This window comes from Diabrotica virgifera, chromosome 4 (assembly GCF_917563875.1).
Source record: "Diabrotica virgifera virgifera chromosome 4, PGI_DIABVI_V3a".
Taxonomy (NCBI): Eukaryota; Metazoa; Arthropoda; class Insecta; order Coleoptera; family Chrysomelidae; genus Diabrotica; species Diabrotica virgifera.
Genome location: NC_065446.1, coordinates 126,861,126 through 126,882,976, shown reverse-complemented (window position 1 = coordinate 126,882,976; position 21,851 = coordinate 126,861,126). Strand labels below are relative to the sequence as shown.

At 32.4% G+C, this 21,851-nt stretch overlaps 1 protein-coding gene across 16 annotated transcripts in view; it reads left to right on the top strand.

Annotated features, from left to right (window-relative positions):
- The window catches only part of LOC126883907 (ribosome-binding protein 1-like), a 189,862-nt gene that overhangs the window by 29,987 nt on the left and 138,024 nt on the right, over window positions 1-21,851 (top strand). For all 16 annotated transcript variants that reach the window (XM_050649612.1, XM_050649609.1, XM_050649621.1 and 13 more), the window contains one exon: window positions 301-496. In XM_050649612.1, coding sequence (XP_050505569.1) covers window positions 305-496 — 192 coding nt within the window. In that variant the 5' untranslated portion in view covers window positions 301-304. Of the gene's footprint in view, window positions 1-300; window positions 497-21,851 lie in introns of those variants that run through there.

The window sequence follows — 21,851 nt, the reverse complement described above, 5'->3', positions numbered from 1 at the left end:
ATCTGTTTACTATCATCTTTTATCTATTTACATGGGACTGTCTATGCTTAAATTTGTGTACCGCACATAGTTGTCAGATTTAAATTTGGATACCAAAATACATTTTAATTTTTTGGTCAAACGGTTGCATTTAGAAAAAAATGTTATAAGAGTTTTTTGTTCTACATGGTGCCTTCTACCTATACCTTTAAGGAACGCACTATTTTCCGGGACACCCGTATATGTTACTTCGTCCCATTATATACTTGTTAGGACTTGTATATTATCACTTGTTTATTGTAAATATGTGTTATATTTAAGGAAAATGGATTTGACCATTCTAATATTCATAGCCCTCTTTGCTGTTGCATCTTTTCTATTATTTGTGGTGTATAAGTTTGGAATCAAGGAGAAGAGTTATGAAGAGGCACTAGCTGAGCAAAGGCAGCAAACTAATATCTTACTGGGCACAAAATCCAAGCCTAAAGAGAAGAAAAGCAAAAAGGCAAATAAAAAGGTAAGTTTTTATCTTACTCAGTTGATTTACTTGCTAAATAATAAAATTGATCATCTAATAGCTATGGTTTCATTCATTTCAGTTCATTTTACAACAATAACAATTAAACTATTGTATTCATTTTTTTAAGCCTGTAATATTTTATTAGTTATTGAAAGGTGTATTTATTTATGTTTTCCTAAACTTGTATTATATTTTTGAGATAACAGAAATATAGGTTTAGGTACCTATTATGTTTACATAGGATTGAGCCACAATTATTATTGGTGTAATGACAATTACATTTTTAATTAACTAAATGTTTGACGTTTCAATTTTCACTCTGGAAATCGTTTTCAAAAAAGATTAGATGTCCTAAAAATTCTGGGAGGATTTTATAACCTATATTTGTTATTACCACGTTCGGCGCCCATTTTGAACAAACACCGCATGGCAAGTACCACATACTTAAATGGTTCATTTAGTAACGAAATACCACCGCTGACACTTGTGCATTGCCGACACCCTTAAGTGCATTCGCGGGTGCCTGTCGGCGACAAATTAGCAACAAAACGCATGCGCACTTTAAAATGATATAAATAATATCGTTAATACATTAATATACTAGGTATATTTACCTTGTATCATTTAATAATTAGTTATTAATATTAATTAAAAGTAAATATACCTTGTATATTTATCTATTAACGGTATTATTTATATTAAGTGAGGTTAGAAATTGTCGGCGACAATAATTCTGCCATGTTAAGGTAAAAGGCAGTAAGTCACATTTTTGTCAAAAATGAGATATTAATGTATCCTACCTAAGTAGTAACTGCTCTTACTTTTACAAAGGGTTTGGTGCACATTTATAGTCAACTTATACCATAACTAGTAATGGCAAAAAGCAGTAACTAACAAAGTAGCTCTCAATGTGATGGTAACAGGCAGTATCCAACGTAATCAATAACTAATTACTGCTGTTTGCCTATACAGAGATCTGGAACATAATTTTTAATGTGAATTTAAATGGCAGTATCTACTTAGTAAAGTAGATACTGCTATTTTCCTTCACATTTGTATTCAAAGTTTGTATTATATCATGACATCAGGCAGCATCTTCTCAGATACTGCCATTTGCGTGAACATCACCTGATTTATTATCCGTTAAAATAAACACATGACAGAAAATAAACTAGAAATTCCTAGTAAATTACGCGATAATTGTAGAGGTGTCCCTACGCAAAAGAAACAAGGTATAATTTCGCAACTGTGCCCTCTCATACCTGAAAACAGACGGCATTTTTGGCTTTCATTAAAGGAAGATGACGTAGAAGAACTAATAAATTTCGAATAGTTTTTTCAATATTATGTAATTAATGAAGACTTTTTTCTTTTTCTAATGTGAATTATATTTGATTACACTGCTGCTTTTTTCTGCATTTTTGTTTTATTTTTAAAACCGATATTTACATAAAGCTGACAATTCTACATTTCTGCTTAAGAAAACAACTTCATTATTAGGGCAAACAGCAGTAGGTAACTGCTGAATTTTCAGCCAAAAAACAAGTAACACAATTGTTTGATTTGTCAAAAATAATACATATTTTTTAACGTTTTTTAATGTTTTTCTGCTTAACATTAAAGAAATAATAAATTGTGCGAAAGAAAAAATCTTAAATTACAAATAACTCAAAACCATTATTTTGGCACTTAATGCTCTTTACCTTATCACGGCAGAATTTGTCCATTGTACCCGCGAACGCAACTCTTGATGAAACCTTTGTGCCGACACACTGTCAGCGTGGGCACTGAATAAGTCAACCTAGATTTGATGTAACAGAAATATAGGTGTCTGTGAGTATTTGGGAATCAAGCTTTTGGCCTTTTGAGAAATTTCTGTAGGGTCAAATTTGTCAAACAATCTCCACCTCAAACAGCGAATTAGAAGCATGAATATCTTCTAATACTGCTATAAAGCTGAAAGTAAACCTGGGTATTTCTTTCCATAGAAATTTCGAACACTAATACCTACTCTCGGAATCATCTGAAGATGCCATACCTATAACAAAATTGTAAAATATCAGAAATACTCCCATACGCCCATTGTACTCATAAGTACACCTAATTTTAATCACCTGAAAAATTAATCACTTAATCCGTTTACTAACCTTATTATAAACTAACGTAAACCATTTGATGGCAAAAAGAAATAAATGAGAGAAAGTCTATAGCAGGATAAGATGGTCAAAATTGTACCAGGCTCGATACAGTTTTGGGTTCCGCCATTTGAAAAGACATACATAATTGAAAACCCACTCAGTCAAATTTTTAAGTTCCTAGGTGCTTCTGGGGGCCCGCTATGGAAAAAACGTGTTTTTAAAAAAAGTTACGTATTTTTTATGGGAAATAAGCCACAATTTTACTAAAAAATGAATTTATTAACGTTTCGAAGCCCAAATCGGGTTTCGTTGTCAAAATACAAAATACTATTATATAATACAAAATAGTATTTTGTATTTTGACAACGAAACCCGATTTGGGCTTCGAAACGTTAATAAATTCATTTTTTAGTAAAATTGTGGCTTATTTCCCATAAAAAATACGTAATTATAAAAATGCCACAAGGAAATAGCTTCAGAACAACATTTAAAAAAAAGTGTTTTCTCAGACGCTGTATTGCTGCAAAAAAATTTGAAAAAAATCATGAAAGCGTATCTTAACAAAACAAAGCTGCCTGATTTTTTTCTTTTTTCAGATTTTTAGCTTAAAAATTGAGCCCAGGAAAAATATTTGAAATCTTCAGTGATTTTTTAGGTTGTGTTGGAAATTATTGGCAACCTTTAAAATGTTTTTTTGTGTATTTTTTTTCGTTCTTTCAAACGGCATAGGTGTCATCATTTTCATCGTGGAAAATACATAAGAATCGAAAACACTGTTTTTTTTTGCATTTTTCTGAAGTTTTTGACTCATAACCTCAACAACATACAGCTAAATTAATGGTCATTTATATTTTTTATATGTATTCTTACCTTTATAATCAAAATCAGTTATTAAAACTATTATTTTTTCCCTACAGCATGATCAAAAACCTCGTTTTTTCGGCGTCTTTACTAAATAACCTCAAAAATCTGTCAAGAAATAATTTTGTTAACTTAAAAAAAAATCAAATTTTTGTTGTGATCGATAGAATATAATAAAATGAGTACTTAAAAAATGATTTGTCTCCACGATTATTGGAATTTCATATATAATAATATTGTCCTACTAATGGTACCCTGCCATAGGCTTATAAAAATCAATGAATTAATTTTTTTAATATTTAAAAAATAAAATTCTTGTATTGATCGATAGAAAATGTTCCCCGTTGCTTTGGAAATCAAACACCTTTTATAAAAATGCTCGTTGCGGTTCTGATTTTCAAAGCATGCTTAGGTTAAAAAAAAGCAGGCCACTTTGGTGCCTTGCGCAAGGAAGCGATTTTAACCACGTTTTGAAAGCACGTTGAAAAAACTCAAAAGTCTTCATTGAATATTTTGAGTGTAAAAGTTTCAACCTTCAAAATGGGCATGCATGTAGAAGCATACATCGACACCGTATAATGTAACTTATGTTTTTTGAGTAATTTTCTACCAATTTTCTATTTTTTATGTATTAAGCTCAACAGGCCTTAAAAACCTAGGGTTGAAAGATTTATTTTTTTTTCTTACAATTACTATTACATACAGTGCGGTGGAATAAGTGTTACCCCCCCCCCCTATTAACTTGTTTATTTTAAGAATAGGGTAAACAACATAGTCATTGGACACTTAAGCGAACGGATATTACAAATTTGTTACTATTTACGCAATTCTTTTATATTAGACGATCTAACCACATTAATCGATAGCTGAAACATTACTTTATTAGCCTGTATGTTTATTTTGAAATAATTAAGACAAACAAAGTTTAAAAAAATATTTTATTGAAAGTCACGAAAAAATACAGTTATTGGACACTTTTCATAATTATTGGAGAGACCGTAGATAGTTATTGGACAATTCATAAAATCAATTATCTTTGTAGTAATGTTGATATTGGGAAAAGAGTAGGTCAGTTTCTTCTGGATCATCGTCATCATAGTCCATATCTTCATCTTCTGAAGCACTGTCTTCCTGGTAACAACTGTGGCACACAAATAAATCATTATCTGCATCGTCCGGAATATGAATCTGGTGTTTCTTGGGAAGGCATGACTTGTGATATATTTTAGAACAGTCATCACAAACTAAGCGGTTTTGAGAACTAACACATCTTTGGCAAATTGTACAAGAGTTTGTGGAATTTATGCTGTTTCCATTGGGGCTGAATAGTACTCGTGTGGCACTCTGCACGTTTGGAGGAGTGCATTTTCTAGACGTTAAAGCATCTTTAAAGTTTGCTTTGGACGCTTGCTTTTGTTTTTCTTTTACATTAATTGTTTTTGTTCCTTTACCAAGTGCTTTTTTTTCTTCGCGTTTCTTTTTTCTTTCAGCCTTCTCTTCTTCTAGCTTTCTTTTCTTTTCACTCTTCTCTTTAAGCATTTTTTTGTATTTTTCTGAAGTGATTGCAAAAGGAAGACGTTCAGTATCACGTTTCCCCTTACGTTCAGGAGTTTTGGGACATACTAAATAATTACCAAAACCGGAATGATTGATAATTTTAAAGGCTGGACTAATATCTGACTTCAATTTGTGTGAATCTTCGGTGCTTTTTGGTTTAATCAGATTTTCACTGTAATGCTCTTTTTCTACAGATCCTCCATTGGTTAGCGTTTTTTGTTTACTATTTTCACATGGCTTAGGTTGCGACAACTTACATTCTGGCGATTGTGGTGTGACATTTGCACTAGCCAAGTTATCCTGGCTATTCCTTAGTTCAACTAATGATTCACAAGGTTGGTTTGTCTGCTTATGACTGCTATTTGTTTGAACTTGAGTGACCATTTCTATTCTATTATCCTTATTCTTTTTTTCGTGGAAATCCTTTTCTCGCTAAGTCCACAATCCAATTCGCTAATAGTTTTTCTTCATCTCCAGTAAGAATTGGACGAGGGCCGAAGGTCTCCTTGTGTCCCGGATTTTTTAACTTAAAAGATACAGTTGATTTTGGAACACCATACTTTCTGGCGGTAGCTCTCAATGAACTCCCATGCTCCCGAATTTCAGTTACTGCCGCTTCTAAAGCTGCTTCGTCATACTGTTTCTTAGACATTTTAAAGCGTTTCTGAAACAATATGTACCTACATAGTGAAGCTATTCAATTGAATTTTGTATTGTAAAAGTTATTTCTGTTTCAAATTAAATTTTTTTCGATAAGTAAAATATAGGCACAAGTTTATTCAGTTAGTTGTTTCTACTTTAATTTACCTAATAAAGCAAATATTTAATGAAATTTAACAAATTTAAGAACTTTATTATACTGTACCGGTGTTTCAAAGGTCTAACTTTGCATGATCAGGAGTTACATAAAAAAAATTATATTCACTCCGGGTGAGGCAAAGTTTGTACCTTTATGAAACCGGTCTAGTATAATAAAAATTTTCAATTCAAGAATAAAACTATTTTATTCTACAGGAAGTCTTATAAAAATATCAGGTGGCCATATCCATACAAAGAACAAACATTAACAATAACAAACGAGAAACTATTATTTATTATTATTACTCTACTTGTGCAGATCCTTTTGATTTTATTGTTAATATTTAATGTTACCTACTTAATCAGTATATTTGTGTAACCTAGGAATATGGCATATTTTTCTTTATTTCATTGCAAGATTTTTATGTTTTTTTGTTTATTAAATACATATTATTAATAAATATAATTACTGGACAGCAAGAATATAGTTATTGGACATATGGGCAATAACTGGACAGGTAACATGAACCGTAAAAAAATAACCCGTGTTGAGCTGGCCCCCCCCCACTTGCAAAAATTAAAAAACAAATAGCCCTGATTTATGAGCTATTTATGAGCTCTCATATTCCGGAAACTAAAAATTTTGAGCTCGTTCCACTGAGCAGGAATTTAATACCCTAGTGGCTGAGTCAGCCCCCCCCCACTACTTAAAAATAGGAATATTGAATCGGTTTTTGCGGCAGAATTACGAGCTATTTATGAGCTCTTGAAATTATATAGTTTCGATTTTTGAGCTCATCCCCTTCACCCCCAAACAACCCTTTAATTGATTTAACTTAAGAGAAAGATACTGAGAAAACTTAAAATATATCGTATTGCGGATATAATTCCTATAGCTTATATACTCTAAGAATAAACTATTAAATCAAGGGCATTTCGATTATTGAGCTACAACCCCTTCGCAAGAAAACCACCCTATCTTCCCGGCTTAAGAGAAAGTTGTACTTAAAATGCGTTAAACTAATTATTTGGCGACTACATATCATTTAATAATTTATAAGCTTCCAAATTACGCGCATTTATATCAGTAAATTACAATTTATTTTGTATAGTGCAGTCACTGAAGGTAAAAATCAACGATTACCTTCAATTTCGGTGAACCTTCATCGATTTTCACGAAAATTGGTCAGTGGTTAGAGGATACGTCAAGAAACAAAGGTGACATGGTACCACCTTGTTCCTTTACCCTGAGGGTGGATACCGCCCCTTCTCCGGGGTGAAAATTATTTTATAAAAAATAACTGCACAAATCAATAAAAGAACAAATTAAAAGCAAAATTTATTATATAAAGTTAATAAAATAAGTCAATACTTTTTCAGTTATTAAAGATCAAAGATTTTAATTATTTGTGAAAAAAAATGCATGTTTTAAAGAGGTTTTTTGTAAATCACTGAAAAACTGTAAGTTTTTACAAAAAAGTTAATAGTAGTTTAATTCGTATAGCTTATATTCTAAGAATAAACTCTAAAATCACGCGCCTTTCGATTATTGAACTACAACCCCTTCGCAAGAAAACCATCCCATATTCCCGGCTTAAGAGAGGGTTGTACTTAAAATAATTTAAATTAATTATTTGTCGACTATATATTGTTTAATAATTTATGAGCTCGCAAAATATACGCATCTTAATTATTGAATTGCCATTTTCTTTCTATAGTGCAGTCACTGAAGGTAAAAATCAACTATGACCTTCGATTTCGGTAAATCTCCATTCATTTTCACGAAAATTGGTGAGCGGATTTTGATACTATCAACTTTTTCTGGATCTTATTTTTGATGGGTATTTCTAAGTACTTTGATAAGTATTTAGTACCTAAGTGTTATAAAATGCATCTTTTTCCCGTTATTTAAGCTTGAACCCTTAGATTCGAACAGTCGCGGAAAAAATATACATTTAATTACCAATAATTTACTTTAAATTAACATTAAAGGTTTTTCAAGTAAGCAATTTATTATATTTTTTATTACCTTGAATTTTAGTGATGAAAACTTTTTTGTAAAAACTTACAGTTTTTGAGTCATTTATGAAAAATCGCTCTAAAGCATGCATTTTCTTTCCAAAAATTAAAATATTTGATCTTTAATAACTCAAAAAGTATTGATTTATTTTAATCACATTATATAACAAATTTTGCTTAAAATTTGTCCCTCTCTCGATTTGTGGGGTTATTTTTAATAAAGTAATTTTCACTCCCGAGAAGGGGTGACATATACCCCAGGCTAAAACCCCAAGTTTTAATGTCAATTCGTGAAAATAAATGGAGATTTACCGAAATCGAAGGTAATAGTTGATTTTTACCTTCAGTGACTGCACTACAGAAAGAAAATGGCAATTCAATAATTGAGATGCGTATATTTTGCAAGCTAATAAATTATTAAACGATATATGTAGTCGCCAAATAATCAATTTAAATTATTTTAAGAACAACTCTCTCTTAAGCCGGGAAAATGGGGTCGTTTTCTTGCGAAGGGGTTGTAGCTATAGAATCGAAAGTTGCGTGATTTAAGAGTTTATTCTTAGAATATAAGCTATACGAATTAAACTACTATTAACTTTTTTGTAAAAACTTACAGTTTTTCAGTGATTTACAAAAAACCTCTTCAAGACATGCATTTTTTTCACAAACAATTAAAATCTTTGATCTTTAGTAACTTAAAAAGTATTGACTTATTTTATTAACTTTATATAATAAATTTTGCTTTCAATTTGTTCTTTTATTGATTTGTGCAGTTAATTTTTTAAAATAATTTTCACCCCCGAGAAGGGGCGGTATCCACCCTCAGGGTAAAGGCGCAAGGTGGTACCATGTCACCTTTGTTTCTTGACGTATCCTCTAACCACTGACCAATTTTCGTGAAAATCGATGAAGGTTCACCGAACTTGAAGGTAATCGTTGATTTTTACCTTCAGTGACTGCACTATACAAAATAAATTGGAATTTACTGATCTAAATGCGCGTAATTTGGAAGCTTATAAATTATTAAATGATATGTAGTCGCCAAATAATTAGTTTAACGCATTTTAAGTACAACTTTCTCTTAAGCCGGGAAGATAGGGTGGTTTTCTTGCGAAGGGGTTGTAGCTCAATAATCGAAATGCCCTTGATTTAATAGTTTATTCTTAGAGTATATAAGCTATAGGAATTATATCCGCAATACGATATATTTTAAGTTTTCTCAGCATCTTTCTCTTAAGTTAAATCAATTCAAGGGTTGTTTGGGGGTGAAGGGGATGAGCTCAAAAATCGAAACTATATAATTTCAAGAGCTCATAAATAGCTCGTAATTCTGCCGCAAAAACCCATTCAATATTCCTATTTTTAAGTAGTGGGGGGGGGGCTGACTCAGCCCCCCCCACTAGGGTATTAAATTCCTGCTCAGTGGAACGAGCTCAAAATTTTTAGTTTGCGGAATATGAGAGCTCATAAATAGCTCATAAATCAGGGCTATTTGTTTTTTAATTTTTGCAAGTGGGGGGGGGGGCCAGCTCAACACGGGTAAAAAAATAAATATTCCATGTACCTATTTGACCACATTATCTACAGCGTAACAGGTTCTATTATCGTTTTGGATCAATATTCAATATACAGTCATTGGACACCTTGTCCAATAACTGTAAACTACACAAATTTTAAAGACATTTATTGGACACATATTTAACCTCAAATTATTACAAGCAGGCATGTAAATAGAACATAGACAATTAAGCTTAATATGAGAACAATAACCCAAAACACAAAAATTTCCAGTTTAATAAACACTTACCTTATTATAGAACAAAATTTGAGGTCAATATTCTTAAGAAAATATTAACAATTTACTAACAGCATGCACAAATAAAATACAATTCACCATATTAGCTACAGTGGTGCCATCTTGCAAAAATCGTTGCTACTTAACGTAAAGTAGCAAGAAATAACAATTAACTGTAAAATAGCGGCTCAGCATGCAGGTACAGGATCCTTATTTTTTATGAATGACTTTCGAATGTCCCATCACTGTCACTCTCCAATGACTGTATAGTTTACCCTATAAGCAAAACGCTCGGACAGGTCGATTTTTAAACTGACCATAGTATATTATAGCATCAACGTTTCGAACTTTACGCGATCCCTCTTCAGGTGACAGGCATAACTTTGATTTTTTTAAATGGGAAAATACATCACGTGACACCTCATTTAAAAGCTCTTAAAATACTGATTTCAAAAATGTATAATACTTTAATCCTGTTTGAGAGCGTAGGCGCAAAATTTCGGTCGAATTCTTTCTAAATGCAATCATTTTTTTCGAATCCTGAAAAAACTAATAAATATTTTTGAAAAATTTAAACGCAGAATCAAAGATTAGAGTATTCTCGATGGTCCAAAGGCCCTGAGAACTCCTATAATGTTTATTTTAATAAGTCACAGTGGTGAAAAAAAGAGAAAATTTAGTGTGATTTTAATTTCAAATATATCATTTAAAAGAAACTTTTTGTTTATTCTAAGGGACTGTCAGCCCTCGGTAATAATCTAATCTTTGATTCTGCGTTTAAATTTTTCAAAAATACTTAGGTATTAGTTTTCTCAGAATTCGAAAAAAATAAATGAGTTTAAAAAGAGTTCGACCGAAATTTTGCGCCTACGCTCTCAAACAGGATTAAAGTATTATACATTTTTGAAATCAGTATTCTAAGAGCTTTTAAATGAGGTGTCACATGATGTACTTTCCCATTTAAAAAAATCAAGGTTATGCCTGTCACCTGAAGAGGTATCGCGTAAAGTTCGAAACTTTGCTGCTATAATATACTATGGTTAGTTTAAAAATTGACCTGTCCGAGCGTTTTGCTTATATTCCTAAAATAAACAAGTTAATAGGGGGGGGGGCAACACTTATTCCACCGCACTGTATATATTTATAACACTATATACTATATCCTATACTACTATACTATATACAATATTATATTCATTTATATAAAACACTTAATATTCCTTATAGTATTTCCATACATTTCTTGACCACTTCCTTCCATTGTTTTCTGTCCAAAGCTTTTTCTTTCCAGTTCACAATATTACTTTTTTGTAAATCTTCATAAAAGCTCTCTTTCCACCTCCTTCGTGGTCTACCTATTCTTCTTTTTTGGATTGGTTTACGTGATAGTACCATTTTTCTGATAACTGTTTTGTAGATTCTTATTTTTGTTTTTCTTGAGACATATTTGGATTTCATTCATGATTGCAACCAATTTTCTACCAACTGTAAAAATTTCAGAAAAAATCGGTAGTCATAAAAAATATAGAAGGTAAATACTATAGTAATTGGACTATATTCGTGAATAGTTTATAAATCTTTGTACAATTTATTTTAGTGTATTGCTGAGTCGGGTCTTGTAGAACTTTTCTACCACCTTTCTTCTGTTGTTTATCTTACTCTATAACTTTTTGTTGTAGGTTTTTTCAATCCATTTTCATTTTTAGTAAACTTTAAAAAATATAATGTAGTTCTTATCAATTTTTTCATGTTAATCTAATAAAATATTTCTACAGTTTCTTTAATCGCATTTGATAAATTGTTGCATCAGCAAAATTACCCACATGAAAATTTATGATAAGAGGATGAAGTATATCAAATCAGCATATTATTGAAAAAAATTAATACATTGATGATATCAGTTGTCAGCAGTTTGAGGATACTATTATTTATATTTTTCAATTTTGAAAGTCAAGGACCCCGCAGAAACCTCATGGGAAATGGCTCTCTGTCAAATGCTCTGAAACTTTGGATTCTGATAGTCCTTGATATGTAGAACAAAAGACTCCATGGGCGCGTAGCTCCAAAAAATTATAGTTCTAAGATATAAGCCTCTGAAGTGATACGTACAATGAGGACGTTTGAGTTGGAATAAATTCATTTTCTCGAGAATGGGAGACTCTGGAGATAAATTACGAATCAGCTCGATTTTTATTTTTAAATTATAATTTTTTGGCGTATATATCATACTAGTGACGTCATCCATCTGGGCGTGATGACGCAATCGATGATTTTTTTAAATAGGAATAGGGGTCGTGTGATAGCTCATTTGAAAGGTAATTCAATTATCTATCCACTAATATAAACATTAACATAATTATTTATACAGGGTGGCCAAAAATTTTTTTTAATTAAATTGACAAAAAAAAGAATGTATATAATTTATTTAATTCGAAATACATTTTAATGCTGTCAGAAAATAGAAAAAAATGTTAATTTGTCAACCCCCTCCCTTCCACTTCTCTCACCCCTTATTTTTAAATGAGGAATACGGGTCGTGTGATAGCTCATTTGAAAGGTAATTCAATTCTCTATTCACTAATATAAACATTAACGTAATTATTTATACAGGGTGGCCAAATTTTTTTTTAATTAAAGTAATTGAGACAAAAAGGAAGAATATATATATATATATATATATATATATATATATATATATATATATATATATATATATATATATATATATATAATTTATTTATTTCGAAATACATTTTACTGCTGTCAGAAAACAGAAAAAAATGTTAATTTGAAAAATAAACATTGCTTTTCGCTTAAATTAAATGTTCAAACTGCTAAGAGGCTTTAATATTGAATTTAAGCGAAAAACAATATTTATTTATCAAATAAACATTTTTTTCTGTTTTCTGACAGCAGTAAAATGTATTTCGAATTAAATAAATTATATACATTCTTCTTTTTGTCTCAATGAATTTAATTAAAAAAAAAATTTGGCACCCTGTATAAATAATTATGTTAATGTTTATATTAGTGAATAGAGAATTAAATAACCTTTCAAATGAGCTATCACACGACCCCTATTCCTATTTAAAAATATCATCGATTACGTCATCACGCCCAGATGGATGACGTCACTAGTATGATATATATGCCAAAAAATTATAATTTAAAAATAAAAATTGTTTTGATTCGTAATTTATCTCCAGAGTCGCCCATTCTCGAGAAAATGAATTTATTCCAACTCAAACGTCCTCACTACACCTATAACTTCAGAGGATTATATCTTAGAACTATGATTTTTTGGAGCTACGCGCCAATGGAGTCTTTTGTTCTACACATCAAGGACTACCAGAATCCAAAGTTTCAGAGCATTTGACAGAGAGCCATTTCCCATAAGGTTTCTGCGGGGTCCAAAATATTTCAAATTTTGCATATGGATAAAATTGTTCCTTACATATTTTGAACTAGTTTACCAATGGAATCTTTACTGTTTAACAAACCCCACAAGATACACCACTTTACAACCAGTGATTCCACAAAGTACTTGGTTTAAGAGTTTTAAAGCTCCACGTAAATATATAACAACTATAAATCGACTACGTTTTGGGCATGCTTACTATCCAAGTCATTTATATAAAATAAATGTGATTGAAGATGATAATTGCAAACATTGCGGAAAACAGGGTGATCTTGATCATACCTTTTTTTGAATGTACTAAGTTTCAACAGCATTCAAACTCTCTCTATAAAAATTTAATCATACTTAATATGCATGCGCCATTCAATATCCAGTCACGGTCCTATAAGATTTGTACGCGGGAGTGAAATTTTTTATGATTTATGTTCAGATTTGCATCCTTTTTTATCATAAATGTTATATTACTTTATCAGAAATCCATCATTGTTTTTATTGTATTATTATTGTATTGTGTTATTTATTGTATTAGTAGGTACATACACTGTGTCCGTAAAGTGTGGAACAAATTCTTTTTTAGCTAAACAGAACATTTTAAGAAATAATCCTGAAACACGTCGATTTTTGATTTTAATTTACCGTATTTTAAAATAATATTCTAATATACAGGGTGAATTACTTTCGAGTAATGACGTCACCGTCATTTTTTTTAAAAGGAACACCCCCATTTGGTCTCAATTTTCGGATTACTCTAGCTGAGCTGATTCCAAAAATGTATCACATGTTGATTCAAATTGGTACAGGGTGGACAAAAATACAATAGTTTTGTGTGTGCTCATAATATTAAATTTTAATTAATTTTTGATATTAAATTAAAATATTAAATTAAACAATATCAAAAATTAATTAAAATCAGAAATTAATGAAAATATCAAAAATACAATAAGCATTTTTGATAATATTGTTAATTTAACTAACGCGTTACTTTAAGAACACACACAAAGCTATTGTATTTTTGTCCACCCTGTACCAATTTGAATCAACATGTGATACATTTTTGGAATCAGCTCAGCTAGAGTAATCCGAAAATTGAGACAAAATGGGGGTGTTCCATTTAAAAAAAATGACGGTGACGTCATTACTCAAAAATAATTCACCCTGTATATTAGAATATTATTTTAAAATACGTTAAATTAAAATCAAAAATCGACGTGTTTCAGGATTATTTCTTAAAATGCTCTGTTTAGCTAAAAAAGAATTTGTTCCATACTTTACGGACACAGTGTATATTGATTCTGTTTAATTTTGTATTAGGGATAGGATTGCATATTCTTTATTGCAACTGGCTGAATGACTAATGTCTATGTCATTAAATAAAAAAAAACTAGTTTACCATATTGAAGTAGGTATAATATACCTCGTATATTATACAAGGAACATTTATTAGAAGTTGTATTGTAAAGTTTTGTATTAAAAAGACAAACCAGAGTTACACAATCAAATTTGAGTATTGTGCTGTCATGCAATTCCTATATTTGAAGGGGTTTTGAGGTAGACAAAAGAAACAAAATTAATATCTACAGAACATTAATTAGAGCCGTAGTAATCTACGGTTCTGAAACCTGGCTAATGACAAAAAAGATGAACCCCAACTCAAGACATTCTAGAGAAAGATACTGAGAAAAGTGTACAGCTCGGCGCAAGAAGAAGACGGCACGTGAAGAATTAGAAGAAACGACAAAATTAATCCATTAACCCGGCACCTGCCGCGTGGCTTTGCAAGGCATCAACTGCCACGTGGGGTGCTCATAGCACCCCTTAAAAATTTTCTGTGATCTACTTGTTTATAAACAAAATAATGTGTTGAGTTACACAAGAATATAAAAAACATGTTTTAATAACTTATTACCTACTAATATATTATAAAAGTCAAAAAATAAAATTAAAAATGTTATAAGCAAATTAGCAAGTACCAACCCATAATAAATGAAGTGAAGTAAAATATCTAAGAAAATTAAGATTTATTGAGTATAGAGACTATATTAATATTTTAAATCAGTTATTACAATAAAAAAATTTAAAACTTAAACTGCCAGATGATGACACCCCAATTCGACTTTAGAGCTAAAAGTTCAGAATGCCACTAATAACCACTTCAAACACAAACAGATCTATGTAGTCCAGAAAGCCACTGCGCATTCGCTAGTAAAAATATTCCGATTCGGATTTTTTGCACAATCTCACTCAAAAAGGACCCCTTTTAACAAATTTGCATGTTGCAGGACCAAAAGTGGGTCAAAAATTTTTGAAACGTTTTTTTTTGTTTTTTTTCCTAAAATTATTTTTTTTTCATGGAACACAGTTTTTTTTAGGTTTTTTGGATCATTCCAAACAAAAAAGGTCTGTAGTGACATTGCTCTAAAGTTGATAGTTTTTGACATATAAGCGATTAAAAATTGAAAAATTGCGAAATTGGCCATTTTTAAGCCTCAAAAACTATGTAAAAAACTGAAAATTTGAATGTTGCCAAGGTAGGTAGATATTCTTTAAACATCGATTGATGAAACCCCGAAGAGTTTTTTGCAATACAATATTCAAAACTCCTTTGTTTTTTAATTGCTAATCAAGCGTGCGCGACACTATTTTCCACCGACAGTATGGTGCAAATGAAAGAAATAAATTCGTTATTTCGTAAACCGGCGACTTTAAGGAAAAATCCCGAAACAGGTCGATTTTTATTTTTAAATTATGATATTGTGGCATATATGGTATACTAGTGACGTCATCCATCTGGGCGTGATGCCGTAGTCGATGCTTTTTTTTAAATGAGAATAGGGGTCGTGTGCTAGCTCATTTGAAAGGTTCTTCAATTCTCTATTCAGTAATATAAATCATCATCATTCTCTTTGCCTTATCCCTATGCGGGGTCGGCTTCCCTAATTGCATTTCTCCACACAATTCTATCTTGGGTCATATCAATGTTAATCCCCTTTACCAACATGTCCTGCCTTATCGTCTCCCCCCAGGTCTTCTTTGGTCTTCCTCTCCTACTCCTTCCAGGAATCTGCACTTCAGCTATTCTTCGTATTGGGTGATTAACGTCTCGACGTTGAACATGACCAAACCATCTTAACCTATGCTCTCTCATTTTGGCATCAATTGGTGCCACACCTAGACTTCCCCTAATATACTCATTTCTAATTTTATCCTTCTTTGTCACTCCACTCATCCATCTAAGCATTCTCATTTCCGCCACATGCATTCGTTGTTCCTCTTTCTTTTTCACTGCCCAACATTCAGTTCCGTACATCATAGCCGGTCTTATGGCTGTTTTATAGAATTTTCCTTTCAGCTTCATTGGAATTTTTCTGTCACACAACACACCACTCGCTTCTTTCCACTTCATCCATCCAGCCCTAATTCTACTGCATGCATCTCCATCTATTTCTCCATTACTCTGTAATACCGATCCTAGGTACTTAAAACTATTGCTTTTCACAATCATTTCACCATCCAAAGATACCATTTTATTTGTAGTAGCTCCATCTTTAAATGAACATTCCAATTCAGTAATATAAACATTTATATAATTATTTATACAGGGTGTCCTTCTACTTCTTTTTTAGTCAAATAATTTAATTTAATAAAAATTTTTTGGACACCCTGTATAAATAATTATGTAAATGTTTACATTACTGAATAGAGAATTGAAGAATCTTTCAAATGAGCTACCACACGATCCCTATTCTCATTTAAAAAAATCATCGATTACGGCATCACGCCCAGACGGATGACGTCACTAGTATACCATATATGCCACAATATCATAACTAAAAATAAAAATCGACCTATTTCGGGTTTTTTCCTTAAAGTCGCCGGTTTACGAAATAACGAATTAATTCCTTTCATTTGCACCATACTGTATACACTACACATGCAACGGTGGAAAATAGTGTCGCGCACGCGTGATTAGAAATTAAAAAACAAAGGAGTTTTAAATACTGTATTGCAAAAAACTCTTCAGGATTTCATCAATCGATGTTTAAAGAATATCTACCTACCTTGGCAACATTCAAATTTTAAGTTTTTCACATTTGGTAGCTGATATTTGATGGTACAGGGTAGCGGGTAGAGACTCGTCTATAAACCCAATAGGTGATAGTCCTACTTCAGGTATGCGACCCTGCCCACGCGAGCCTTGGTACATCTACTAAGTCCAAACAGTAGATACCATTGTCCTTTCCTACTAACCCTGTTTAAACAAATTTCCTTATTAGCACTCCCAACCAAAGGGGAAGGCAACGGGAAACCACCCCTTTAATTCACCCACGAAAGTTCATGATATGAGCAATAGCTGCGAGGCCTCGGATGATGAGCTTCGCGATCCGGATGGCACCGGCGCATCTTCTCGTCCGGGGAGGAATGTTTGAAATCAGTTACCGGGCATGTAGACGTGACTCATCAGGCTTTACATGCGAAACGTGCTGCTGGTGAAAAACAAAAACTTAATAACCGCAAACCATACAACATAGCTACATGGAATGTCCGTGGTCTTTTACAACCGGGCAAACAAGCTATTCTGGAGAAGGAACTGGAACGAACCAATATCTCTGTGGCCGGGCTCTCTGAACTTCACTTCCGCAACGAGGGGCACTACATAACTAATTTGGGACATTTCATGTGCTTTTCCGGCCACACTAACAAAAGTATCAATGGTGTTGGCTTTTGGGTTTCAAAATCTCTTTCTCCTTATATACTGGGATATCAGTGATCGTATAATTTCCTTAAAACTAAATGGATCTCCCTCTATTGTCCATTTGATTCAGGTCTATGCGCCTACCTCAACTGCTGATGATGATACAACTGAATCTTTTTTCAACGAACTGGAATCATATCTGCAAAATATCCCAAATAAAGAAATCGCTATCATCATGGGTGATTTAAACTCAAAAATCGGAGTTACTATGGCTGACGAACATATACGAAATATTGTGGGTAGATATGGAATAGGTGAACGTAATTCAAGGGGAGACCGCCTTATCCAGTTCTGCGTTGACAATGACTTGACAATAATGAACTCTATGTATAAGCACCACCCCAGAAGATTGTACACTTGGATCTCACCTAACGGACGACACCGAAATCAAATCGATTACATAATGATTAAACATCGCTGGAAAACATCTATTAGCCAATGTAAAACACGACCTAGCGCTGACTGCGGCTCTGACCACCAACTTCTTTTTGCAACGCTAAAGTAAAAATTCAAGGCATGTGCTAGGATCCGAAATAAGAGGATATCAAAAATAAAAGATACACAACAATTTAAAAGCCAATGTAATGAAAGATTCGAAAATATTTTACCAACTATCGTCACTCATGATTCCGAAAAGATTTGGTTATCTTTTAAAAATACCTTGATACAGACCTTGACTGACTGCGAGGCACAGTCTAATGCCGTCTCAACCGGACCAAAAAAAGTGTGGATGTCTGCAGATACTTTTGACCTCATTGAAGAACGTAGAAAACTTAAAATTGCTGGAATCGAGAACCCTCTCAGGAATTCCCAGTACCGACAGATATCTAGAGCTAGCTATTCAGGCTGCTTGTAGACGAGACAAAAACAAGCATATAGAGAAAATCTGCAGAGAAATTCAACTACATGCCGATACAAATAACACCAAAGAACTCTTTGATAAAGTCAGACTACTCACACGTAAATTCAAGCAGAAATATTGGTCTATCAAAGATGATGAAGGTAATGTACAGACGGATTTGGACAAGGTTATTGATGTTTGGAGGGCGTATTGTAAGTCTTTATACGCCAATACGATTGGTAAGACGTGTTTATGAGTGCTCGTAACTTTTATCAAGTTTTGTGATTATTACGGCTATAATTAAAAAGCTTTTAAAGCGCCAAAGAAACCATAAACTGACAAAGTGAAATTGTGCAGAAAGTGAGTCAAGAAAACAAGCAGAATAATTTGTAAGTACAATTTCTTATATTTACATTTATTGAATAGAACAAAAATATCGCTTGCAAATTAAAGAACTATAAAAACCAGAAACTAATTAGTTCTGATAAGGTGACTTGATTTTGAGCCATCGAGGCGGGCTCGCCACTTTTTCGCAAACCAAACTGTTACAAAATAACGATTGGACTATTAAGTAACGGGAGTGAATATAAGTAAGTGAAAAAAATCTGTATGTGTACAATTTCTTATATTTATTGGGAAAGAACAAAAATATCGTATGCAAATTAACGAACTATAAATAACAGTAGCTATTTAGGTTTGATAAGGTGAAGAGCCTCCGCGCTTTTGAGGCGGGCTCGGCACTTTTTCGCAAACCGAACAGTGACAAAACACCGATTGGACTATTAAGTAACGGGAGTGAGTAATACATGCACGCTGCGCCACAAAAAATGGCTTCGAATTTGTTAACACCGGTAAAAATAATGGATAGATACAAAGTGGATTCGGACGACGACACATCAGAAGACCATAGAAAGAGGAACAGAGAAGAAGAGGAAGAATTGTTCCAAAAAAGTAAAAAAGTGTCTAGATCGCCTAACAAAACCCGTAACGAAGATAATAAGCTCGATCAAATTATTAAAATGATGCATGACTTAACCACAGAAACAAAAAATTTAACAACGGAAGTAAAAGAGATAAAGAATGAACAGAGAAAGTACTGGGAGGAATTAAACGACCTGAAAACAGAATTGGAGAAAGTTAAACAAGAAAACCAAACTAAACACAAGGAGAAGGAAGAAATGAAAAAAGAACTAAACTATATGAAAATACGTGTACAAAGACTAGAAAAGGAAAGGAAAGTAAATAATGTTGTAATACAAGGCTTGCCAATAGATACAATCGATAGAAATGCACTGAAACAAACTGTAGGAAACTTCATGGAAAAAGAAATGAATATCAATGTTCAAATCGAAGAAGTTATCAAACTGGGAGAAAAAACATGTTTGGTCAAACTACAGAACAAGTTTGAAAAAGAAAAGATCATGCAAAATAAAGCTAAACTAAAACACATAAAAGGCAATAAAGTATATATAAATAATGACATAACAAAAGAAGAACTACAAACACAGAAAAAAATAAGACAAGTCGCAAATGAAGAAATTAATAAGGGTAAAAGTGTTACAATAAAATATAATAAATTAATAATAGATCGAAAAACACACAAATGGAATCAATACAGCAACCAGCTAGAAGAAGACCAGGGAAATCCAAAAAACTAACAGAAGATGAAAATACACAAACAAAAGCACAAATCACGACAGACAAGGCACAGAAAAAGGAATTGAGCAAGGACGAAAATAGAAATAGAGCAAAAACGAAAGATAAACATGAAATAGACATAAGAGAGAACATATTTATAGGTGCATGGAATGTAAGAACCCTACACGAAACCGGCAAATTGGAGCAGGTAAGCCAAGAGATTGATAAGTACAAATTAGACATTGTCGGACTAAGCGAAACAAGATGGAATGGTAGTGGATCAACCCGAGTAGGTGACCAACAGCTAATGATATATTCTGGGAATACGGATGTAAATGACAAACACGAAAAGGGAGTGGCAATACTGCTAGCCCAAAAGGGGAGAAAGGCTCTAGTAGAGTGGGAACCAGTGTCAGAAAGGATTATTTGGGCGAGACTGAAGGCAAGATATTATAACATAATAGTAATAAATGTATATGCTCCCACAAATAAAAACGACGAAAATGAGAAGGAAGAATTTTACGAGCAACTACAAACAACGTTTAATAAGATTAATAATAAATATAGAAGAGATATAAAAATAGTAATCGGAGACTTTAATGCAAAAATAGGAAATGATAATAAAGGACATGAACATGTGATGGGAAAGGAGGGAATCGGAGAGAGAAACGACAATGGAAATCGATTAATCGAATTTTGTGAGCAAAATGAACTTTTAATAGGCGGAAGCATCTTTAAACATAAGCGGATACATAAGGAAACATGGAAATCACCGGGAGGGAGATACAAGAATCAAATAGACCACATAATAATTGAATATAAATGGAGAAGCTGGCTGCAAGATGTCAGGAGCTTAAGAGGTGCTGATGTGGGATCAGACCACATGCTAATCAAAGCGAGACTAAAAATGAAATTAGCCAGAGATAAAAACCAAAAAATCAGCAGAAGGAACAAGTACAACGTTGATGCCCTAAAACAAGAATGTATAAGAAATAAATTTAGTGAGAAACTGGCAATTAACCGAACAGTATCACAACAAACTGGAGAGTCAGTCGAAGAAACATGGAAATATTTTAAAGAAGTGATGATGAATACAGCAAAAGAAACAATCGGATTAAAAAGAAGACAAAATAAAAAATGGATTACCAAAGACACTCTACTACTGATAGAAGAAAGAAAAAAGATCAAAGAAGAAATTCTACAAAAGGAAGGATCGGAAGAAGAGAGGGCACTTGAAAGGAAATACAAGGCAAAAAACGCAGAAGTAAAAAAACAAGCCAGAAAAGATAAAAGAAACTATATAAATGAGATGCTAAATATATCAGAAGAAGCAGCGAAAGAAAACGACTTACGAACACAATATACAATCATACGAAACTTAACAGGAAAAGCACAACGAAATATACGAGAAGTAAAGGATAAACAAGGAAATAGAATAAAAAATGAGAAAGAAATAATACAAAGATGGAAGGAATACTTCGAAGAGATATATGCTAAGCATGAAATAACTCAAATCATAGAAGATGAAGTAGAA